The following is a 25,535-nucleotide window of genomic DNA, read 5'->3' on the forward strand; positions in this document are numbered from 1 at the left end:
AATGAAGCACACGGCCATCCGTGCCTTTTCACCTTCGCGTCCACTTGGACACGGGAGGGAGCACCGCTGGACACGCGCTGTGGAATTCTGAACGCGGCGGCCAAAGTGCAGCCCCCTTGCAGTTCGAGGCGTCCCTACCCACATCCCGATGCCTGCCATGGAGGCCGGCGGTGTTTGAACAATTCGCAAATCAAGCTCATGCAAGCAAATTGTTACTCCCCTACCACCGCACGCAGATTTTATGTGGGTCCCTCCCCCCCCCCCCCGAATTAAGGGCTCTGCTAAAATTTTGAGGCAAGCACGAGTGATCCAAGGGGTGAGCCTGACCTAAGATCCATGTGCATTGGTGCAGCGAACTCTTCCTCCCTCACCACCAGGCCTCCAGGCTCCCTGCGCGGCCAAAAACCGACGAGCAACCCCGCAATTCCCGGCTCCGTGGCCGGGGCGGATCCAGCACGCAGGACCCCGGGACACGGTCCCACTCTCCCGCTCTCTCTCCGTAGGCTGCGAGCCGCGGACCCTGCAGGGTGCCCCTTCCTCCCGCACACCTGGGAGGGAAGCCCAGGCGCAGCTGTCCGCTCGCGGGCAGGGGCTGCACGGGGCTGCAGGGAGGCAGGCAGGGGCTGCACGGGGCTGCACGGGGCTGCAGGGAGGCGGACAGGGGCTGCACGGGGCTGCACGGGGCTGCACGGGGCTGCACGGGGCTTGCAGGACGGCCGGCGCGGGGCCAGCCGGGCTGCGGGAGGCCCGGGGCAGCCCAGCGAGTGCGCACCAAGGCCGGGGCGCAGACGTCAGCAGCACCCTCTCTCCCTCTGCGGCAGGCCGGCTCTGCCCACCCCTGCCCGCCCCTGCCCGCCCCTGCCGGCCACCTCGGCCCAATCCCGGCGCTCAGAGGGCGGCACGGGCACCACGAGACCCCGCCCCCGGGCCGGGCCGCCTATAAAGAGCGCGGCGCGGCCGGCGGCCAGCAAGTTGCGGTGGTGTGCGAAGAGCTAGGGATGCAAAGTACCATGTTCCTGGCTGTTCAGCACGACTGCGGAGCTATGGACAAGAGCGCCGGCAACGTCCCTAAGAGCGAGGAGAAGCGGGAGAAGATGAAACGGACCTTGTGAGTATGAGACCCGCCCTCCCCGCGGGCTCCGGCCGGCTGCAGGCTGCGGGAACAGCTCGCGCGGTGGCCTTGGCTCGAGAACCCGGGCGCGCTCTGCAGGCCGCGCAGGTGCTGCAAATGAGCGGGCGGCCTTTGTCTGCAGCTGCCCTGCTGCATCGGGGGAGGGGCTGCCGCCGCCGCCGGAGTGTCTCCTTTCAGCGGCAGCCCCCACCCCTCCCAGCGCGTCTCACGCAGTCACGACTGTGGCGTGGGTCATTGTTGGGCGGCATCTGCTTAGAGCTGCGCTTTGGGTTGGCGAGGGGGTGTGGGAACGCGGATGCGGCCCCCGGCCCCCCCCCCCAGACGCACACACCCTCTCCCCGTGCACGGCCTGTGGTGTGCCCAGCACTCACCGTGGAAATCGGAGGAGCCAGGATGGTCCACAAAGCGGTAACGCTGTGCTCTGCTCCATCCAGTGCAAAATGTCTCCGAATTGTAGTTAAGCTGCCGCCCTAAGTGAGCCCGAAGAGCTCGCTAGATGCATGCAGGCATCCTAGTGATTTGAGGGGTTACCTTTCGGTGCAGGATATAAGTGCGGGGAGGACGGAACACCTTAGCCCAAGGACATTATTTGGTAAAAGCATATTCACCTGCAATACAGCATTAAAGCACCTAGTGAATGTCTTTCTTTTTTTCTTCATTTTTTGAAGGTTAAAAGATTGGAAGACACGATTGAGCTACTTCTTGCAAAATTCTTCCACTCCTGGGAAATCCAAAACTGGCAAGAAAAGCAAACAGCAAGCTTTCATCAAGTAAGTGAGGAATCCTGAGCCTGCAGCTGTGGGCAGCTCTCTGCTGAGCTCGGGAGGGGAACTGCCTGCCAGGGTCCCAGCTAATTGCAGAACTTGTCTTGCAGGCCTTCCCCGGAGGAAGCCCTGCTGTGGTCAGAAGCCTTCGACGAGCTGCTGGCCAGCAAATGTGAGTTCACCTTGAATTTGTTCTGTGGAGCCACAGGGGTCTGGAGAGGTTGTGCAAGGGACAGGTCCCCCGAGGAACACCGGGGGCCTCTTACTGTCCCCCCTTCCCGAGGTGTTCAGTTCAGACAGGGAAGATGGATGAACCTTAACTACAGCCATCCTCAGGGCCGCTGGCCGCGTGAATCAGCTTTTCCATTGCATGTGATTGCGCGAGACATTTGGTTCCCAGAGAATTTATGGCTCAATCGTACAGAGATGCAGACGTAACAGTCCCTGTCCACGGCGGCGTTAGCAGGGCACCATGTCCAGCCCCCCGCCTCTCAGGAGCTGAATTCGGAGGATTCTGGGATTGAGGGGGGCCTGTGGAAGAGCAGCAAACTGGGTCACTCACTTCCTCACCTGCATCTTTTTCTCTCTGTCCCCACAGATGGGCTGGCTGCATTCAGAGCTTTCTTAAAATCTGAATTCTGTGAAGAAAATATAGAATTCTGGCTGGCTTGTGAAGACTTCAAAAAAACAAAATCGCCCCAGAAGCTGTCGTCCAAGGCAAGGAAGATCTACATGGACTTCATAGAGAAGGAGGCCCCGAAAGAGGTAAGCTGGGGTTCCTCATGCCAGCCCAGTGTGGATGCCCTGGTGCCAGCCCAGTGTGGATGCCCTGGTGCCAGCCCAGTGTGGACGCCCTGGTGCCAGCCCAGTGAGGTCGCCCTGGTGCCAAACAGAGCGAGGAAACTCATTCCAGCCAGCTGGTGGGAGTGTGGGGAGGGGCTGTCCTCCCCTGGGTCGGGTTTGCAGCTGGAGTAGGAAAGCGCTTTATCTAACCCTGAGTACTGCATAATCAGAGCACACTTGCTTTATTTCAGATCAACATAGACTTTCAAACCAAGAGTCTTATTGCCCAGAATATACAAGAAGCTACCACTGGCTGCTTTACGACGGCCCAGAAGAGGGTGTACAGCCTGATGGAGAATAACTCTTACCCCCGATTCTTGGAGTCCGAGTTCTACCAGGACTTGTGTAAAAAGCCTCAGATCACCGTGGAGCCACGAGCCACATGAGACTGCTCGGGACGCACTGGAGTGGAGGACGTTTCTTTGTTTCCTTAGGGGGAAGGCCGTGAGCTGCCAGGGACTGGCCTTGAATTCAGCCTGGGTGTCTAGGAAACATCGCTCAGAACTATTGATTCCACACTGGGTGGAGAGGCGGGAGGCCTGCGACTGTCTGGAAGAAGCTTGTCTGAGCTCAGCTTCCAGCACTGTACAGACGCAGGGAGGGACCCGTGGTCCGCGGCGTGCCTCACCAGAAGGCACGGACGTGAGACAGATAATGCTGTGATACTGTGGATCCCAATGCATTTAAAATCAATAGGTCTGGGATTATGTGGCCTTAGCTAGCTGGCTGAACATCTTCCCTGAATCGGTCCATGTTACCACATAGTGGCTTTAGCTTTAGGTTTTGAGTCCTAACATGAACATGTTTACTGTGTGCAAGAGTGTTGACCTTCTTGTACTTCAGATCATCTGTACTCACGCACTGCTGCACCTGCAGTGGAGTGTTTGACCTGTTGACCTGGTGTGTGAAACTGAGTGAGTGCCCATGTGTGGAGAACCAGTGTCCATTACGAGTGCCAAAAACTGTCTCGCAGGCAGCTAAACTCTGAAGTGGTCTTTGCATATTTTAATAAATTTATTTTGCTAAGTAATGTCATTAAATATTTGCGTTCCAGGTGTGCGTTGATTTGATTTTGGTCATGGGAAATGTGAACCTAAGGGACATGACTTGGTCATAAAGCAGAGGCGAGTGCTACTGCGCCTGTGTGCTGGGAACACACGGCAGGAAAGGCAGAACCAGCCTGGCTTAGGATAAGGAAGGAGCTAGGGACGAGGGGAAAGGTGTGGAGCCAAACACCAATGCTAGCATCATTGCACTTGGCCCGGGAAGAAAGGAGCCAAGAGAGGGGCATGGGCACCTGTCCCTACTAGCTTTTTCTGACTGCCACACTCGCAATGGGTACAGGCATTGGCTTCCAGAAGCTGTGTCTGGAAATGGCTCCCTCCCATGGTCGATCGCCACAAACTGCATTTTCCCTACTCACCTGCCTAGCACAGGATCTGAAGGTGTCACCTAAGATAAGGAAGGCAGAAGAGGCCCGTTGTTTCTTAGATCTAGCCTAAAATTGTGCCAGTTTTCCTAAGGGAATGGGGGAGGTCTGGATATCAGGCTGATTGAAACAGGCTGCCTTCCTGGCTTTCTCAATTAAAAGAAGAGGGGCCCTTACCTGGGACATGGAATGGCTACTGGGGCTTCTGGGCCTTGGGAAGCTTCCGGGGTCTTTCCTGGCTCATCTGTCCCCTTCCTGTGTCCAGGGATTTCAAACCTAAAGCGCTAGAGACTGCGTTCAGTTCTGACCTGCCAAAAGGAAACTCGGCCTCTGGGAGTTTCAGTCCTGTTGCCACTGTGACTGCACTGATTCTCACCTGGCACCAAAGGGCACGTAATGCATACAGGCCACTGTGCTCATTCCTGTGTCACTGGCAGCTAGAATGGCACATAGCACAGAAAACCAGAATTTAGACTCCCAGGACTGCTAAACGGCACAGACCTTGTTCGGGTGGCGCTCCCCAGGGTTCCAGCTTGTCTCTTAGAAACCTATTCCACCAAACCGTTTAGGGGGCAAATATTTGTGAAGGCAAAGGCTTTTCTGGATTAGTAAGGTGTAAAAGAGTAGAAGGGAGAGAAAAGCTGGTACAGCCCCAACCGCCAGCAACAGCTTGATGGGTTTAACAGAGCTCCAGTTATGCCCTAGGCAGCCAACCCTTCACACATTCCTTTTCCGGTGTCATTGTCATTCTCATCTGGATCTCACTTGTGTCCCACTTCTCACCAGTTCCCCAGAAACTATTTGAACATCACTTCTCATGTTGGACACTTAGGCTCAGAAAAGTATTTGAACATCTTGGTATCTCTCAAATTATGGAAAACTCTTGCCTAAAGCTGAAAAAAAATCTTTCTTAGGTGATGTTTACGTAGTTGACCAGGATGGGAAGAATCTAGGGTTTTGGAGAAGTGCATGTGATCGTTTCCAATTTCTTGGGGGAGCGGAGAGATAAGGGGAGACGCCATACCCAGCCTCTTAACCTTCCCAGTACCCAAATATGGGAAAGGCCACCCGATATCAAGCCAGGGTCACAGCGTGGTGCGTGGTCTGAGAGGTGGTTCTGCCCAGGTGGTGTGATAGTTCTGAAATGCTGTCGATCTTACCAATCTATGGATGAGGAATCCTTGCAATGTCCACTGGCTGAAGCAGTCGACTTTATCGACCCCATTTGCCCAGCTATTTGCTGTCATTGTTTGGCTGGGGTAGTTGTCTCTGCATGTTCCAGTGAGCTATTTACTGTGTCCTCTGTGAGCACAATGATCTGCCATCCAGCAGGCCATGCTTTACACTGAGGAAGACCAGTTCTCCCGGGTGGGCTCACGGACCTGAGCTAGGTGACCCAAGCCCATCCAGATCCACCACCCCAGGGGCTCACAGACCTGGTACCCACCACGCAGGTGGGCTCAAGACCCTGGGCCAAGCAACCCAGCACCTGCCTGACCCCCCACCGTGGGGCTCATGGACCCAGCACCCACCACACAGGTAGGCCCAGTGACCTGGCCCAGGAGACCCAGCCCCTCCAGATCTCCCAACCCTGGGGCTCATGGTCCCAGAAACCACCATGTAGGTGGGTGCGGTGACCTGGGCCAGGACACCCAGGCCCCTCAGGACCTTCCACCCCTAGTAAAGCTGGAAATTCAAATAACTTGCTTGTTTACTGCCCATCTATTTAGGGTTCCTGTGATAAACTATCTCCTATCATCGGATCCAGTTTTCCTCCTTTCTTAATAAGATCTCAAGGTCTCAACAGATTAGGCTGACACTTGGGAGGCCAGTCTCCTATCTCTACGCCCTGGTGTTAGTCCCAGCTGCTCTGCATCTGATCCAGTTCCCTAGTAAGTGCCCAGGAAAGCACCAGTATGTGAGCCCCTGAGACCCACGTGGAAGACCCGGAGAGAGTTCCAGGTGCCCATTATCACTTCGGCTCAGCCTCAGGGGGCTGCATGCACCCATGCTCATTCAATCTCTCGCGCTCTCCCTTCCAAATAATTTTTGTTTATATATATACTCATAGATATATATACATATATGTATTTTTTTTCACTCATTTTTCAGACTGTGAACAAGTGTCACCTCCATGAATTATTCCCAAGGATATGTAAATCTTATCTCAACTAACTGGCCACTAATTGGATTATTCTGACTTACTCCATTTTTAGTCACTTTAGGAATATCCCAGTAGTTGCAAAGTTCTAATTGATTCATTGACTGGTTGAATGACTGATTCACAAACTCAGAAGTAAAAATGCATACCATGATATAAATAATTTCATTAAGTATGTTAAACTCCTTAGCCAGAGGAAAAAAAAGCTTTCAGGAGTCTACCCAATTTTTTTGGTTTGGCTCTACACTTTTGCCTTACAAATTTAGGGTATAACAGCTCTGTGGATCTTGGGTAAGGTCCTAATTCTGGAATTGCCATTTTACCTTATATTTACATGGTTCAAAAAGTGCACTGACCTATATGGAAACTTCCCTTAGGAGCCAGGCTGAGTGTTTATTTAGCTGGTGTATATCTTGGGCTCCTACAGACGTCACACCAAAACCAAAATAAGGAAAAAGAGAAATAGGCCAAAGGGAGAGGGACAAGAAATGATTTCCTGCTGTCTACTTTGGGATGCCAAGAGACCTAAATTTGTTTTAGAAAATGTATTTGCAAATTCCAATCCGGTTGGGCTATTGCTAAACGACCCTCTTGGCCTTAGCTTCAGAGTGCAGCCATAGGTCAGGCACAAGGAGAGCATTTGGAACTCAAGAAGCTGTGTATTATTCATGAGCTTGGCACAGACTGAGAAGAACCTGGTACAGTGTCAGCTCATCCGGCAGTGGGTACGTGCATGCTGCCTGCAGAGAGGATGGCGGTACGAATCCTGCACCTGGCACAAGCTGGCACAGGCTCACACAGCTGGGCTCTCCCAGATGCGGCCTTGGAGCACTGTAGCCTGGATACCAGGACTTAACCTTCTACTGCTTATTTCTTGTAACTCTGTCTTTAGCTTCCAGAATTTGCCAAATGCTATAACACCTCATAAGTGCTAGCAAGATGCTCCACTTTGAAACAAGACTGTTCAGTAAGGTATCTCTGAACTTTGACAATTTGTTTTCCAGAGAAATTAAAAAGAATTCAAGTTTGGTGAGTAAAGTCAGTAAAGCAGTGCTGTCCAAGAAAAATATAATAATGCTATATTATATAAAATTTAAGCTACATATGTAATGTTTGAATCATGTAGTTAAACTAACACAACTTTAAAAAAAAGTTGAAATGAATTTTAATATGTTGAATTCATCCAATATATTTAGAACATTACTATTTTAATACACAATCAAGATAATAAGTAGCCAAAGAGATATTTAATTTGTTTTTCCTTAGGCCTTCAAAAATCTGTATGTATTTCACGCTTGCAGGATCTTCTGTCCTCTGGCTCACTCCCCAGATTGTCTTCTGTTTCCTGCAAATAGGCAGTCAAGCCAATCGCCTGAAGTCGAATCCCACCATCATCTGCCAGCGGTGTGGCCAGCTGTGGGCATGTCATGGAACTTTTCGACTTTGGACTTTCACTTTCTTATCTAAAATTGGAGTCCAAACAGACTTTCCTGTGGGTTTTTTTTTTTTGTTCTTTAAAAAAAAAATACCTAGTTAACTGATACAGGTAAAATTCTTTTAAAAGGTGTTAGCCAATGACGCTTACCAGTAATGATATTCATTCAAATGCTGGTTACTAACATGAATTTCATGAGCTACTGATTTTTTAGGCTTGATGGAAACCAGTAAATATTGTTGCGTGGAAGACCTCTCTAATTCTCAGCCACTGTGGAAATCTAGAATAGAATGGATTTGTCGGCTCCTTACTAGAATTAAAACTAATATCACCAACAGCAAAACTCAAAAATGCTGAACAGCAACTTTTTGGAAAAGGGCTTCCCAGGCTTATATTAGAACTAGAGTTGAAAGCTGTGTTGCTTTTATGCATCCATCAGTATTCATCTAGATACACAGCTAGGTATTGAAGACCTCGGGCCACATTTATACAAAAGGAATCACTCACTATTGACAAGGTCCTTGGGCCACATTCGTGCAGGAACCCCGAGTGTGGAAGAGATCCTTTTTGTTTCAGTCAATTGCCCCCTCAATATTTTCCATGCTTATTTCTGTCATTAGGATAATTTTTGTCTGCAAGCACTAGAAAACTTCAATCCAGCCAGCTTGAAAAATAAGGAAATTTGAGAAAGAATGTCAAAACCAACGTTGTGTAAGTGGAGCTTCCTCCATGTCTCAATGTCTCCTCTGGTTTGGTTTTCCTCTGTGTGCAGCTTTGTAAACAGACTGGCCCCCATCATGTAGGGGATGGTTGCCACCAGCAAGGAAAGCAGTGCTTCCAAGAGGAAACAACACTGCTCCTCCAACGGTGTGAATCCAATTTCTCTTTAGTTTGACTGGATCAACAGAACAGTTGAAAAGTTCTGCACTGAACTCATGAAGTCATGGTTATTGAATGGCCCTTCCCACAGGGTGTGGGCTTCCCAGCGTGCAGTACCATTCCTCAGTCAGGGACAAGGGTCATGTCCAGGGAAAAGCTGGATAGCTAGTTCTGTTCATCAGGAGGACCTGAAACTTTGTGACCAACCAACGATGCCATTCACACAGCGTCAGAAAGGTCTCTGTAATTGTGTAGATTTCTAAAGTCACTGAAAAGATGGCTCACGACTCAGTAAGTACTTAGGGTGATATCCAAAATGGGTCTTAACAATACAAAACCCAGATCATGTATGATTTTCATCCTGACTGCATGGCTTATGTCTTCATCAGTTCAAGCAGAGCTAGAAAGCACAGGGAAGCAAGCAGGAAGCATCACGTGGCTGCCTCTACCTCTCCTCCAGCCCCTGTTGTTACAGCTTCGCCTGTAGACATGTCACACCAAACAATCGTGGCGTCCTCTTCCAGCCCATCTCTTCATCTCAAGTTACTGTGAGAATCAAGAGCTATAATCATAGTGGAAGAAATAGCTACCCAAATACAAATAGCAAGTGTGTTGTAACAGCCAAATACCAAGCCTGGAATGCCAGCCAGTTTTTAGCATGCCAGTTCTTGAACCTACATCTTGGATTTCATGAGTTCTCAGTTATGGTGATGTGGTTTAAAAATAAGAACCTAATGCAGACTGACTGTACTGCTTCTCTCCTCAGGCCGTGCCAAAGTGCCTGAGAATGGTCCAGCTCCTTGGGGCCCTGCAGCCATGTGGGACACCCACATGATGAAATTCTGGGCTCCTGACTTCAGTGCGGCCTCGTCCTGGCCATTGCAACCTCTGGAGAAAACCAACAAATGGAAGATGGATTGCTCTTTCTCTTTCTTCTCTCTCTGCTTTTGAAATAAATCAAAGAAATCTTTAAAAAGAACTTTGCTCAGAATGCATTTTAAAATGTGACTGCAAACAAGACAGGTAAATATTCCAGCTCAGGCTGAACAAGAGTACTCTCGGAGCAGGAGTTCACTGTGTTCTCCCAGAACGGTCCCCCGTTGTAGCAGCACAGCCTGGTTGGTTCCGCCTGACCTCCAGTGAGGTCTGCACTCTGCTATGTCACCCTTCACTACCCTCGGTCGGGCTTTGTTCATGTCACGTCAATATATTACTTCAGTCTTTCACGTGCTTTCTTAGGATCTGAGTTTTCATCTTCCTTACATTGTCCTTTGGTTTTACTGGGTGGTCTCCCATTCAAACAGTTCCAGTGCCTTCCTGGTCCCAAAGTGGCACAGAAAGAGCACTAGTTAGGATACTGACAGAATGAGACCCTGGCCATGACAGGATTACCCCTCGGATTGACTCAGGGACTATCACCTCTCAGGCCCTTAGCTACTTCACCTCCATAGGAGTTGATTGGCTCTCTGACAGCATTTCCAGCTCTCTAATTCTGTCTGACTTTAGCTGTTCCTTCTAATCACTCCCTATCCTGGCGATTTCAACTGTTAAAAAAAAAAACTAACATAAAATCATTGCTTCAACCCATCTGCTTTTCCCCCAATTCCCATAAACAAAACATCAACGTTTCTCACATGATGATGTGCCTTGATTGTCCCCCATCCCCTTTATCTTCCCATATTCCATACACTTTTCAAGACCCAACCCAACTTCTTGAGGCACAACAGTTCTTCAGTCTCTGATTCCAGCTTGCCAAGTGCCTACTCATACGAGACCCTAGAAACACCAGGCAAAATAAAGGAAAGATTTCCTGCCTCTACATGGAACTGAAGACTCTGCTGGGATCAAAAGGTAATAAACAAATAGGTAAATAAGCCAAGGAGCTGGTTCTAGATCATGACAGATGCTCATGAGGAAAAGAAACGGAATGTAGCGACAGATTTGATGGTCTAGGACAGAACATTCTGGTGGATGCTCCATGAACTTGTGCTAACAAAACCACCAACCTGATTCTACCTAGTAACAACAAGTCCTATTTGAATGGGGTAAACATAAAAGTCATGTTAGCTATGCCACAACTTTCTCTTAAGGCCAAAATGTTTTAAATCCATAAAGAGAATAATCTTCTATTATTATTTTGTGTCATATATATTAGACCCCTGGATCTTCCATGCCCTCTCCCCAGTTCAGCAGGCTGCCTTGAGACAGGAAAGCTCACCCAGAGCCCAGTGGTAACTGGAAAAGGTCAGATGGCTGGCTGTCCATCACCATGTGAGCCTGCTGGGAGGACCCAAGACTCCACTTCTTCCTCAAATTCCAAAAGGCATCGCCGGCCGGTGGCCCTGGTGGAGAAGCTGTTAGTCCTCCAGCTGGACACGCTGCTGTGTAAGGGCTTGCCATTGCTCAGGATGGCCCACCTGCAGAGTGCTCCAGTGGAAATTCGCTCTGTGCAGGAAACTCACAGGCAAGTCTAGCGCTCCACCAGTACGTGGGAGTCTTCCCCTCACGGAAGGCAAGAAATGAGGTGCAAGCAAAGGCCTGTCCCTGCCACACTGCGTCCCGGCTCTATCTGCCATATCTAGGCTGTGTGATCCCCAGAGCACTTACCAGCTCTGTTTTCCTTCTCATTCCCAGTGTTCAACACAGTATAATGCACAGGTTGAACCCCAAATGGACAAATGCAGCTACAAATGAACAAACAGTAAGTCTACCCCTTGGAGGCATACATTAGGATTTACCAAAGAGCATATGTGTGCATACTGCCCTTTAAATTATGACAATATTCTTGAGGGGGCAGCACTGTAGCACAGGGGGTTCAGCTACCGCCTGTAACATTAGCTTCCCTCTGGCTTCTGTCCCAGCTGCTCCACTTCCAATCCAGCTCTCTGCTAACAGCCTGGAAAGGTTAGTCAACAACAGCCCAAGTGTTTGGGCCCTGTACCCTTGTGGGAGACCTGGTTGAAACTCATGGCTGCTGGCTTCAGCCTAGCCCAGTGCTGGCTGTGCCACTATCTGGAGGGTGAACGAGCAGAGGGAGGATCTCTCTCTTTCTGTGTCTCTCCTCTCTCTGTAACTCTGAGTTTCAAAATAAATGTTTCCAAAAAGAAAAATATTCTTGGATCATTAAAACATATTATTAATCATTTATTGGGCTTTTACCCCCAATTTCTTCTTATTTGTAAATTACTGCAAACCCCAGTCCTGCATCCTTTCCTGTTTCCTCTATCAGCCGATAAGGACATCGTGCTTGCTGCCACCTCGCTGACCTACTCACGAAGGCTCGGGATTCCAGGCCAATCCCAACATTGCTACCATCACCTCCACTTCTCCAGCCCCACCTGTGGTCTCAAGGGGATGCATCCTGGAAGGGTCTGCAGAGTACCCTCCTAGAGAGAACATAGACTCGGATAAGCTCGAGTGGTCCTGCGCTGACTGAAGCTAGCATCCCTGTTCACTAGAATCCAGAAATAGAAAGAGACAGAACTCTGGAGCCCAGCCCCCAACAGCAAACTCTTCTTGAAAGCAAGTAAGCATATTAAACAAAAAATTAATTCCTGTGAATTAACCTGTGAATGACTCCACACAGTTCAAGAAGCGAAATGAGCATCACCCTGGGCTTGGAAGGAAATGACTAAGCCAGAGTTGGGAAACAGCCTGCAGCGTCAGGTACGCCAGCTGGGAAGGAAGACGCCGCCTCCTCTGCGGGCAGGCGGTGCAGGACAGCCCCTGAGCAGTCCTACAGGACAGACGGGCCAGTCTTCCCGGGCTTCCTGCAGAGGAAGCCTACAGGGAGGCTGACAGCTCGCGCTGTGAGGGAGGCTGCTGACGACAATGATAGATGAACAACCTGTCTGGAATGCTTCGACAAAGAGGCAGGAGCCATTGAGGAATAATAGACCGAGGTCTTGCAGGGGACACCGTCTGCACAGCCCGGACCGATGGAAACGTTGATCCCAGTGCTTCGGTGAGAGGCTCTGGGAGCTCATTAAAAGTAAAACAGACATCTGAAGTCAACGTGAAGCGTGGATAGCATAAGACACAGACTCAGATATATTAGTTTTTAAACTGTCTTGTTTTGTGGTACATCAGCAAAGCTGCATAAAATCGTGACAGCTGTAGTGTCAAATAAACAGCCCACAAAGAGTCAGCTTGCCAATGGACTGATTACATTCCTGAACAGGCGGCCAGTGTCTGTGTTTACCTTTGGTCAGACGGAGGTGGGCGGCGAGGTAGTTACTCAGAATCCGTCTACAAGAACTGGAGATGCAAAGCTTGGCTGGTCATTAGAGAAAACAGATACAGGGAGAATCACGAAGGGTCAGAGTTAGAGACCACTACGCCTTTCCCTCAACACACCTGGAGAATCTGGACTGCTAAGATAACTTCTTCACTGCATAGCAATTACCTCCTTCTTGCACCAAATTTACTACTTCCCTATTTGAATTTTTCTGTCTGATTGTATTCAATTTACAGTGGATAATCTCTTTACTTTTTGTTGAAGTATTTCGTTGTTAAAGTATTGTTACATATTTCTTTATTTCAAAGGCAGAGCGATAGAGAGGGAGAGAAAAAAGACTTTCCTTCCTCGGCTCATTTCCCAAATGGCCAGGTTGTGCAGGCAGCTGGGTCAGGCTGAAGAGTGTGTAACCGCTTTTTGTCAATAATTTGAAGCATAATCTATGCCGATCTGGGCTATGAGGCATTCCAACAAAAAGCAAGAGGAACAATGAACAATTTCCCTATACTCTTAGTTGGCCTAGAGATATTGTATAGGAGACAATATATATTACGTGGAGTAAATCATCAGTCATTACACTATAAACTCAATTATTAAAAATAAAATGTTTACTAATTCTACTGCTCAAGTGATTCTACTTTCAAAATGACCATGAATTCAACCGATTCCATCTTTGTAGTACCTAAGAGAATCCCAAACCCTATCATTTCTTGGTTGTGTAGCACTTCATCTTATGCCAACTGGATTGTCAGTCATACAGTCAACTCATGGACAATCTGACCGTTTTCAAAGCACTTCACAGTCACATGAACCTCATCGCAAGACAGAACTAGATAGAGCAACTTTTTCAATAGCAGGGCAATCCTCAATTTCACAAGAGGGGAAGACCTGGAGAAGCAAAATGAGTCTCTGGTGTCTCCACATTTGGGACAGAACTGGCACAAGCTGTCGGATTCAGGCCGTCCCCTCCTTCAGTGCTAGTCCCAGCAGAGGAGTCCATGCTCTAAGGATTCCAAGCCGAGACTCCGAACGTGTAAGTGATTCATTCAGGTTAGATGACAAGCAAGTGCCAGGGCCCAAAGCAAAATGTGTTGCTTCCTTGGGACCTGCACCTGCATGGGACACCTGAAAGAAGTTCCTGGCTCCTGGCTTTGGATCGGCACAGCACCGGCCACGGCACTCACTTGGGGAGTGAAGCAGAGGATGGAAGATCTTTCCCTCTGTCTCTCCTTCTCTCTGTGTATCTGACTTTGCAATAAAAATAAAATAAATCTTAAAAAAAAAAAGGAAGTGAAACAGAAGCAGGAGCACTACTGGATGGGGCAAAATGAAGAAGAAAATGCAAACAGTGATTTGGAAAAAGTAAAAGCAAATAAGTGTGCTATTTATAGAAGAACAGAAATAAAAGCAAATAAGAAAGGATTTAAACAGTTATGGCAAATGGAAGTACAAAGGTAAATTTATTCTGGAGCAATGAATTTTGAAATCCATGCACGGAAAGGGTCCTGAAAAAGTTCATGAACATGCATGTTATGCAAAGATGATACATGGATTCCAAAACAATTCTTTTAAAACAGATTTATCTCAAGCAGTACAGAAATTACCTTCAAAATATTCATCTGTACTTGTTTATTTTCAAGTAAAAAATGAGACAAGATTTACATGAAATATTTCTCTCTTTATATGAATGTAATTTTTTAATAATGAAGCACAAATATGTCCCTTGGAAAGTTCACAAAAGAAAGTATAAATTTATAGTGTATAATCTGTTGTTTTAAAATTTCAGGAAGTTTTGTGTAGTAACAAACTTGAACCAGAATTTCATGAACTATTAGAGTAATTGAAGAAAAAGATATTCCATGAGGAATACTGACCATGGCTCACCATAGGGAAAGATAAGACCTAAATTTTAACCATCCTGGCAAAAGGCAAGCTGTCTTTTTAAAACTTTACTTCTTTTTTAATATTAATTTTATTATACTGTTCCATAGGCCCTGGGCTTTCCCTTACCTCCTCCTTAAGTCCCCTCCCCCACAACTGAGCTACCCTGTATTACTACAAATGATACGTCAAGATGTTCTCTTGACAGGGAAGAGGAATAGCACCCACCAAAACCAAACGCAAAGGGGAAGAACATCCCAGTGAAATAACAACAGAAGACTAAACCAATGAACAATCCATTCGTAAACTGATCGAGCCAAATTAGCACCCATTCATATTAACCCTGAATGTAAACGGCTTAAACTTATCAATCACATGTCATAGATTAGTAGACTGGATTTAAAAATAAAACCCATCTATTCGTTGCCTATAGGAGACACATCTCACCAACAAAGATCAGTGGAAACTATATCTCATGAATTTTGATATTTTACTTTTTTTTTCTGGTTCATCTCTTCAAAACTCTTTCTCGTTAAATTCTTCACAGACTCATAGTCACACAGTAGCCTCATTTTCTCCAAGAAGGTTCCTGATTTTCTTCTTTATTTCTTCAGCAACACATTAGCCATTCAGTAGCATGTGATTTATCCTCATGGCGTTTTTTATTTCTTTTTTTCTACCTGTTGTTGATTTTGTTTTATGGCTTTTCATTTAAGGGGATGTACAGTAACTGTGTAATGGAGACTATGCTATCCAGATGTGAGGATACAATACAGTATGCATCTCTACCTCCAAAGATGGACTCCCAATGAAACTGTTTACTTTATCTTGATAATAGGATGCTGATGTCCCTGCCATTGTCCATGCCTGCAATGATGGACATATGACTCTTTATGAAGAACGATACTATCATAAAATATATTTATAAAGAAAAAAATTATCTATTTGTCTGGGTGGCAGAGTGTCAGAGCTAGAGAGAAAGGGAGAGATATACCTTCCATCTGCTGGTTCACTCTCCAAAGGGCAGCAACTGTCAGGGCTGGGCGAGGCCAGGAACCAGAACCGGCTCCTGCATGGGTGATACAGACCCCAGTCACTGGAGCCTTCTTTCTCTTCCTTCCCAGAGGCACTAGCACTCAGCTCCTTGCTCAGTGGAAATGCTAATACAGGTACAGGAAGTGCTGCAGCCAGGGATGTCTTGAAGTGGGCGCTCGGGCAGGCCCCTGAGGGGGTCCCATGCAGGAGCCTGGCAGCAGTGCTTTACAAAGAGAAAGTGCTGCTTGAAAAAGCACCGGCTGCCTGCCAACAGCGGCTGGGTGATTAAGGCAAGGTGGAGTTAGTCATTTAGATAAGCATCTGGTCAAACCAGTAATGATGCCCTCTTTCCATTTCTAAACATAGGAACGAGTTTAAAGCGCTTTGGAGGTGTACTTATCTAAATTCCAAGAATCCAGTTGTAACATCAATGTAACGCTTGCTGGGGCAGCAAGGAGCACCCTGCAGGCTGGCACGTGACCTTGCGAGCCCTGGCACCGCACTGTGCAGCACAAGTGGGACTCGCAAGGTCTGTATGAGACACACGATCTGCAACCTGAAGGAAAAAACAGCCCGGGGCAGCACAGAGAGAGGACTTGCACAGAACCCCGGGGACCTTTGGTTTTCTCCAGTAGTCAGCCTTGGCATGTTCAGTTACCACCATACACACCCTCTCTGCAGAGCGTTGATTGGGGGATGCTTCCAGACTCCAAAGCCTGGGCCAGGAGCTGCACACAGTAGCCTCCTCTAGAGCTGCAGTGGCAAAGGAGGTCGCCCTCATGCACAGAGGGAACAGCCACAGTCCACCAGCAAACACAGGTCAGGCAGGAAGCCTCCTCCCCTCTTGGTCTCTTGGGCTAGCTGACCATCTCCTCTTTCCAGCCTTCACAGCCTGGTGGGTGCCCCAGCAGGCGCCTTAATGGAGGTTCAGGCTGACACGGTGGACAGTGCTTGGTGGGCCCTCAGTGGAATGTAGCCATGAATTACATCCTCCATCTAGAGGTGGAGCAGGTTGAGAGAGGTGGCCGGCTAGCCCTGCTGTTACAGCACGAGCAGAGGCTGCAGGCCAGGGAAAGCGGGGTTCCAGCCCCTATTCTCTTCTCAGTGAACCCTTCCTAGAAGGCATCTCTGTGCCCACAGAGGGTTCTGAGCATCGGTTCGCTGTCCAAATGGCAGAGGCGTCACTCATCACTACACATCTGCGCACTTGGCCCCAGGGAGTGTCCTGTGGAGCTGCACAACCCTGCCTCGTGCCCTGGCCTCCGTGCTCAGTCTGTCAGAACCCTACTTCAGGCTGTTCTGCCAGTCATTGCTACTGGGACACCGATGGGAAATTTTAGAATTTTAAAAGACGTGTTTACTTGAACAGCAGAGTGTTGGAGACCTGTACTTAGGCCATCACTCACCGTCTCCCAGGTGGTACCTTAGCAGGAAGCTGAGACCGGAAGTGGAGCCAGGACAGGCACTACAGCTTAGGAAGCGAGGTTCCTGACGGGCACCTTGACCTCTGCCTAACACCCACCCCTCCCTCACTAGTGAAAACCAGGACATTCCTTGCCTCTGCTGCCTGCTGTGAATGAGAGAGTGGGCAATCCCAGGTGCTCCAGACAGCTTTCCTGTAGCCAGGAGGAGCACCGACTCCAGGGCAGTGCAGAGCCCGGCACACTGTTGATCCGACTGCAAGGTGTCCTGAGTATGGTCACAAGGCCACTGGGATTTCTTCCATCTGAGTCACCCTGTGTCTGACGAGTGTGGTGCCCAAAGGGGCGCAGGAACCTTGGCTGCCCCGCTCAGCCATGCGGGTCCTGGGCCTCATCATCTTCACCTGCCTCTGGAGGGACTCTCAACACCTGCCTTAGCAGCTCCTGCCAGCATCAAAAGAAATGCGTGTTACTTACAGCTTCAGCTGTGAGTAGCAAACAACAGAAATATGTGGTTTTTTAAAAACTTACTTCCCAGTTCAACTGCACAGTTACAAAGAGGGTGAGACACGAGAGCTATCTTCTATCCATTGCTTCGCTGTCCAAATGGCAGCCAATGGCTGGGGCTGAGCCAGGCCAAAGCCAAGAACCAGAAACTCCACCCTGGTCACCCACATGAGTGGCAGGAGACCCAGCACCCGGGCCATCCTCCACGGCTGTCCTAGGTGCATTCGTCGGAAGCTGGACAGGAAGTGGATCACCTGGACCTCCAGCCACTGCTCATGGAATGCTGGCATCACAGGGGTGACTTGGCCATCTGTGTGTCAATGGTGGCAATACAATAAGCATTTGTATTTGTCACATTTAAATATCCGAAGATATTCCTTCCGGGACAGGCATGTTTCTCTATAGCGGCAGGACAGGCAGACACTTCCTGCCTTGTTACTTCACCCTCAATGTTCCCTCGTGATGCACAGCAGCAGGTTCCTGCTGCTCCAGACACTCAGTCTGCATCCCATCCTGGAGGAAAACTCTTTAAGAACATTGCTTTGGCCTCAGCATTTAGCCTACTGGTTATAACGCCCGTCCCATATCAGAGTGCCGATCTTTCACTCCTGGTTCCAGTTCCAATGTCACCTTCCTGCTGATGTCCACTCCAAGAGGCAGCAGTGATGCCTCAAGTGGTGGGTCCCTGCCACCCAGGGCTCCTGGCTGCTGACTCAGGCCCAGCCCAGCCCCAGCCCTTCAAGAGTGAACCAGCAGGTGAGAGCTTTCTCCATGTCTGCCTGTCTTCCTCTCTCTGTCTCCCAAATTTTAAGTAATCAGGATTTGGGCCTTTTTAAAGCTCATTTCCTGTAAGTGACATACACCATGTGTGCCCAGCAGGTATGCCCAGCTGAAAGCCAAGGGCTCTTTTTATGGATGGAGGAGAGGAGCTGTCCAGCTCCTGCCGCTCTCACAGGGGATGAGCCTCTGTGCGGCAGAGCAAGCACTTCATTAAACAGCTGTGCAGTCCCTGACCTGCCCAGCACCCAGCCCTCAACCTCCAAACTTCCTTCTGTCCAAATTGCCTTACAGGTCCATCCAAGGTCCACTTAAACTGTTGGAGAGCTACCACACTGCAGTAGACACAAGACACACAGGGACGAAAGATGCAGTTCCTGCACTGGGGAGTCTCATGGTGGACTAAGGGACACGACTGCTAAGTCAATGCAGGCAAAGCTGCAGCCGGCTGATGGGAGGTTCTCAGGGGATCTTGGCAATCACTGTCCTTGTGCTGAAAACAAGGGCTGACGGCGATCAGGAAGAATGGAATTGGATTGCTAATCTGCCACTTACCAGCTGTGTGACCTCGGGCAAACCACTACATCTCTCTGTGCAGCAGCCTTGCACAGAAAGGTACAACAAGCTCTCGCCTCCCGCATTCCTTTCTAAACTTGACTTTTCTGGTGTGGCCTTGTGGATCACAGCACTCTAAGAGTTATTGTCTAGACTGTGACTTTTAAATGTCACGACAAGAAAAAAATGTTTCTCAACCTTGCCCTTTTATCTAGTGATATGCAGAACACGTCTTGGCAAGTAGCTGGGGTTGCAATACACCAGAGGATGCTCAGACGAAAGAACAAACAGCCCAGAAAATACGTAAAACGTCTTTGTCTGAATGTACTCATCTCCCAAGGAGAGATAAGGCAGCTAAGGCTTGTGAGCATGTGGCCTGGAATTCTAAAATTAGCTTTTCCAGAAATGGCCAGGTTTGCAAAACATGAAATCAAAATATGGGAGGCAGATAATTTAGGTTTTGCTGCTGTAGCCATAGTTATCTAGTAATTTGAGCTAACCAGGAATAAAGAGTATGGCTGGATGGTTTTGCAAGCAATTCATTGTCTTTTTTAAAATTTATTTATTCTTCTTAGAAAGACAGATTTACAGGGGAAAAGCTCTCTCCACTGGTCCACTCTCCAGATGGTCTCAACAGCCGGAGCTGAGCCGATCCAGAGTCAGGAGCCAGGAGCTTCTTCTGGGTCTCTCATGTGGATGCAGGGTCCCAAGGCCTTCGGACATCCTCTATAGCTTTCCAGGCCACAAGCAGGAAGCTGGATGGGAAGTGGAGCAGCTGGGACATGAACTAGCACCCATAGAGAAGCCATATAGAAGCCCAGTGTTCGCAAGGGGAGAATCAGCTGATTGAGCCATCATGGAGGACCCAATTCATTGCTTCTTATCAGAGAAAGCTTAAAGATAGATCAACGTTTCAAGTAAAAAAGAAAAAGAGTGTTTGTGCTTCATGGAACGAGAAGGAGAGAGGTGAAGGACAAGGAAATGTTTGCATCCCTAGGGAGTTTGGAAATCACAGCTGCTCCAGCAGAGCAGCTGGGTGCAGTGCTTGGTGCTGGCCACGGTGTGTGCATTCCTACCTCTTTATTCCCACCCATGGGGTGGGAGGCTGGGAGCGATTAGATTGTACCTGATTGTCTTCTAAAGACATCTTGGTCTGAAGTGGGCAGAGGTGTTTGTCAGCCCTTTGCATGCTGGAAGGCTCTCTCGGGTGAAGACTGCAACAAGAGGCTGGGGAGCAGGTGGCCTCCTTCAGGAGATGGGACTTTCCTACAACATGCCTTGAGGGGAAACCGTAGGAACTGAAAGTGTTCACAAAGAAAAAATGTTCTAGAGGTCACTGAGGCAGTACAATCATACAACAGCACCCCTCTGATCCAAAGAGGGGCATCTCATGCCCCGTCAGCCCTAACAGCCTGTCTTCCTTTGTCCCTGAGACCAGCCAAGAGGGTCTCACCATCACATGACACCTACAGCAGGAGCAGCAGGAGACCAACATAACACAAAGAACTGCCTGGAGACAACAGACTTCACAAACGTGGAGTCTGCATCCCAGGCCCGGGATGTCAGTAGGAAAGAGAAGGAGAAGCGATCAGATGCAATACTGCTGGCAAGCACACGCCACATGGTGCCAACCAAAGCAAAGAAGAAAAAGCAAAGGCGAGAGAACCAGTGCTGACCTAGGCTAGATCCACTCCAGAGCCACCAGGGCTGTTTCTCTCTTTGAAGCTCAGCCTGCCCTGGGCCAGCTTTGTCCTCTCTCAGGCTTCCTCGCTCTACACTGGGATGACCAGCAGCCCTTCCAGAGCCACCTTTCTCGGCCATAGAATGTGGGAACAATGGGAACATCCCCAGCTGCTCCTTCAAAACAGAGTGGGCTGTGAATCAGAATCTCTCCCTTGGTGTCTCCTGCCCTGGTCCACTTGAGGAGGTAGAAGGTGTTCCCAATCTAAAACTAACCCCTGGAGAGAAAGAGGGCTTTACTGATGGCTACGAGGTCCTTTACTGGGACTTACGTAAGGGTGAAGTCTGTCATTCACCAAGCAGTTAAGGATGTTACAGAAGTTTCCTTGTGGCTTAGCAGGTAAAGCTACCCTCCAATAAAGACCCAGTTCCTAGCAGTTCCATTTCTGATCCAGCTCCCTGCTAATAGCCTGGGAAAGCAGCAAAGGATGGCCCGAGCCCTTGGGCCTGTGCCACCCATGTGGGAGACTCTGAGGAAGCTTCTGGCTCCTGGCTTCAAACTGGCTCATCACTGGCTGCTGCAGTCACTTAGGAAGTGAACCAATGGTTAGACACATTCTCTCTCTCTCTCTCTCTTTCTCTGTTAAATCTGCCATGTAAATAAAAAACTCTTTAAAAAAATCAGAAGATTTTCCCCCATAACCTGTGTTGTGGTACAGTAGGTTGGGCCTCCACCTGTGATGCCAACACCCCATAGCAGAGCAGCCACCGTGTTTGTGACCCAGCTTCCTGCCTTATGCCTGACGTCATTCACAGGAGAGACCTGGATGCAATTGCAAGATCCTGGTTTTGGCCTGGCCCAGTCCTGGCCGTTGTGGCCATGTAGGGAATAAGCCAGTGGATCAAAGATCTCTTCTCTGTCTCTCCCTCTTTCTCTGTCACTCTGCCTACCAAATAAATAAAACAATTTTTGCAAAGAGTCTCCTCTAGCAAGAACTAGACATCGATTGAAAAGGAAAAGTCCTTGGAACTTTCCCTCTAGCTCTCCCCCTCCATGTGGAGGGAATGATGTCCTTTATTCCGAAGCCCACCTGGTACAGTGGATTCCCAAGGGCTCCAGTTTGATCGTAACTTGTGTTGCCCAAAGAGAATGCTGCCCTCTGTGCTCAGTTCCAGCTCTCTAGGCGACAGCCCCTAACTCTGCTTCCATCCGGGAGTTTCCTGGTCAGGAGGCGGTGTCACGTTCCACAGACTGACTCTTCAGGTCCTCCCACTGGCACTGTGCAGGAGCTCAAGGGGCAGTTCTAGAGAACACACAGCTGGCAAAAGACCATGCAGTGAGTCCAGTGTGCACTGCCACAGTGGGCTTTGCATGATGCTGCCCATAGGAGACACTGAGAGAGAGGTCTTTGTCCTAAACTGCGTGTGGGATGAGCATCCTGGGGTGAGGTTGAGCCACATCTTGGGGCCTACAATTCCTTTTGGAGTGCAAACGGGAGTCCCTGCTACTCTGCTTCTCATCCAGCATTCTGCTAGTACATCTTGGAGCCAGCAGAAGACAGCTCAAGTTCATGCCTCATTGCCACCCACACAGAGACCCAGAGTTTCAGACCTCTGGCCTTGGCATTACCCAACCCTGGGCTGTTTTGGTCTTTTGGTGAATGAACCAAAGAATGGAAGATCTCTCACACTCTTTGTAACTCTGACTCTCAAGCAAATACTTTTTTTGTTCTTCACAAGTAAAACCAAATGTGTGGAACAAGAAACAAACTAGCAGACTTGGGAATTCAAAGTCGTTATTCCTGCTGGACGCTCTGGACATCTTCTGTGTTCCAGAAACATTCTGATCCAGGGCCCATTAGCTCACCTCATCGCACTCTCAGGGTCATTGCCACGTATTTCCTGAGATTACTGCATTCCTTATTTACTTATTTTTAGCTGACACTACTGCATTGTTTTCAAGCCAGGAATGTGTTTTCTTAGTCATTTACCCAACAACTACATTAGAATTCGACTCATAGATAAGACTCGGTCCTATTTATCCAATGGATAGATTGATGAATAAATAAATCTGAGGTTATTATCTTCCTTTCCTCACTGAATATTTGAATAAACGTGTTGTTTGAAGAACTATTTGAGAAATTATAGAAAAAGTCAAATATTAAGACCTAATATCTTCCCTCATGAGTTGTGCTTAAACGGAAAATTGCACACATTTGTTGAAATGAAAAGATGTGAAAATTTATTTAAATGAAAAATAACATATGGCCCTGTGAGAAGTCTTTTCTCATCCCAATCAAGAGACTTTTGCTAATTCAACTCAAAGTTCCTAGTGTTAATTTAAGGTTTTCTTTTGTGTGGAAATGAGCCCAACACAACAAATATTTGTTAAATGAATTAATGCTGACTTTAAGTATATCCTACAAAAATACTTCCTGACATTTTCACACCATGGCGCACCTACACCTGAAAATTGCATTTGGTCTGCACCATGGGTTATGCTCACCGAGACAACTGCAGGTCTATGGCGACTAGCAAAGTGTGGCTCTAGCAATTCCCGCTGAGGTTACAGGAATTGATGTCCTAGCCCATGTTATATAGCAGCTAAAAGGCAGGATAAACAATATATGGTTCTAACTTTTCAAGCCAGCCGTCCCCACTGATAGAATGACAAAGAATTTTAGAAAGGACTTTGCTTTATAAAATCATCTTTTAGGCAAATCCTGTTAGATTATACCAGCTATGTCCTATTTCTTTACAAGAGAAATCAGGAACCCAAGTAACTTGACTTGAAATGATGTTGCCAAAGCACCTCCATTGCGGTCAGCTGTTAAAGATGTGGGCTCCCCGGAATTGAGCTAAGACAAGTGAGCTCCTTCCTTGGGCCATCTCTTCCCCACAGTTTGAAGAGTTAGCCCAGCTGTGAAATCCGAGAATGAAGAATTGGATTTCCTAGTGGGAAGACAGGATATACAAAACCCTTCAGTGACACTTCCAAACACCAGAACTCCATGTCCTTCTGCCGACAACACTGTGCCTGAATTATCCCACTAGGCTCATTCTCGGCCCTCATTGTTACACCTGCTTGCAGCACATGCGCACAAGTACCCTATTTCCCTCCTGCCCCATGCCCCCTCTTGTGCTGTGGTTAATGCCACCCTCACCCACAGCCACTGCCTTCCCAGAGACTCAGAGTCGTCCCAAGTACCTCCCTGATCGCCTCATCTACATGAGCAAGTCAGCCACAAAGCCCTGTAACTTTCCTGTAAAAACGACCTTGATTTTGCCCTTTCTCCTCCACTCTCACTGGCCATCTCCTGTGGGTTTCTTACAGTTCTTTACAAATCTCGCCACTTTCATTCCACCTCCTTTAATGCATCCCCACCCACTACCCTGACCAAACTGCTCCTTTTGAAAGCAACTGAGACACAAGGTAACATGAGCTTAGCAAATGGTTTATCTCTGCCTATTCTGAGTCACCTATAAAAAGAGTGACTGGGTGCTGTCAAGTTTCAGATACTACATGAGCTACCAGCACACCCTGTCAAAATAGGTAATTTAAGTCTCAATTTTGCTGTGTTTGATTTAATGTCCTGCTAACTCCCTGGGAGGCAGCAGATGATGTCTTGAGTACATGCTTCTGAGTTCATGGGCACTGGCTTCAGAAGCTGGGCTCAGCATGGTCAGCTGCCTCAGCATGGTCAGCTGGCTCAGCTAGCTCAGCCCAGCTCAGCATGGCTAACCTGGATCTGCTGGGCTTAGCCGGGCTCAGCAGGGCTCAGCTTGGGCCCTGGCTTCAAAAGCCGGGCTCAGACTGACTCAACTTGGCTCAGCCAGTCTCAGCTGGGTTGAACAAGGCTCAGCTGGACTCAGCCTGGGCCCTGGCTTCAGAAGTCGGACTCAGCCAGGCTCAGCCAGGCTCAGCCGGGCTCAGCCGGGCTCAGCCGGGCTCATCCGGGCTCATCCGGGCTCAGCAGGGCTCAGCAGGGCTCATCTGGGCTCAGCAGGGCTCGGCCAGGCTCAGCAGGGCTCATCCGGGCTCAGCAGGGCTCGGCCAGGCTCAGCAGGGCTCATCCGGGCTCAGCAGGGCTCGGCCAGGCTCAGCAGGGCTCAGCAGGGCTCATCCGGGCTCAGCAGGGCTCATCTGGGCTCAGCAGGGCTCGGCCAGGCTCAGCAGGGCTCGGCCAGGCTCAGCAGGGCTCAGCAGAGCTCAGCAGGGCTCAGTGTGGTTCAGCATGGCGCTTGCAGACATTTCTAGACTGAACCCGCCAGTGGAAGACCTCTCTGTCTGCCTGCCTTTTTAAGAAGATGAAAGTAAAGTTTTTCAAAAAGGAAATAATGATCAGATACCATTCTGAGTGCTGTGAGAATATAAAGTCTAAAACATCCAATAGGAGTAAGGCTACCTGGAAGACAGAACTGTGACAGTGCAATATGCAGGATGCGCATGTAGTTCTGTAGGGAACAGGAAAATAGGAATTTTAACCACAAAAGCAGCTCTTGAGTGGCCTTGAATTAGGGGTAGGGAGTCTACAGATGGAAGTGAGAGGGAGAAAGAATGAGTTGGGGAGAAAATACCCAAAGTGTTTTAGCAAAGGTGTAGGCCTTACCAGTCTGTGCAAAGTCTTGGGTACTGGTGAGAAATAGAATATTTTGAGGTGTTCAGGAGCGAGAAGCAGAAAGCAGGTCAACAGGGGACAGGCGACTTGGCATCTGACACACCGGGCCCACTGTTGGAAGTCTCTACTTCCCCCAAACCTTCACAGCAGACCAATGGGCAACTTCATTCTCATGTTAAT

The 25,535-nt window shown here is 48.7% G+C and overlaps 1 protein-coding gene across 1 annotated transcript; it reads left to right on the forward strand.

The window, feature by feature from the left end:
• Window positions 1–968: 968 nt before the first annotated feature.
• RGS2 (regulator of G protein signaling 2) lies at window positions 969–3,765 on the forward strand. The gene is made up of 5 exons (XM_040985391.1): window positions 969–1,108; window positions 1,801–1,902; window positions 2,007–2,068; window positions 2,495–2,661; window positions 2,931–3,765. The coding sequence occupies exons 1-5, from the start codon at window positions 999–1,001 to the stop codon at window positions 3,123–3,125; spliced, it is 636 nt and encodes a 211-aa protein (XP_040841325.1). The 5' UTR covers window positions 969–998; the 3' UTR covers window positions 3,126–3,765.
• The last annotated feature ends 21,770 nt before the right edge of the window (window positions 3,766–25,535 follow it).

This window comes from Ochotona curzoniae, unplaced genomic scaffold (genome assembly GCF_017591425.1).
Source record: "Ochotona curzoniae isolate NIBS_2020 unplaced genomic scaffold, NIBS_Ocur_1.0 contig_430, whole genome shotgun sequence".
Taxonomy (NCBI): Eukaryota; Metazoa; Chordata; class Mammalia; order Lagomorpha; family Ochotonidae; genus Ochotona; species Ochotona curzoniae.

Bases quoted from the DNA above. Each gene is read 5' to 3' on its own strand.
- RGS2 (XM_040985391.1), top strand. From the start codon at position 999: ATGCAAAGTACCATGTTCCTGGCTGTTCAGCACGACTGCGGAGCTATG. The intron at 1,903-2,006 runs GTAAGTGAGGAA...CTTGTCTTGCAG, and splicing joins AAACAGCAAGCTTTCATCAA to GCCTTCCCCGGAGGAAGCCC. The intron at 2,069-2,494 runs GTGAGTTCACCT...CTGTCCCCACAG, and splicing joins CGAGCTGCTGGCCAGCAAAT to ATGGGCTGGCTGCATTCAGA.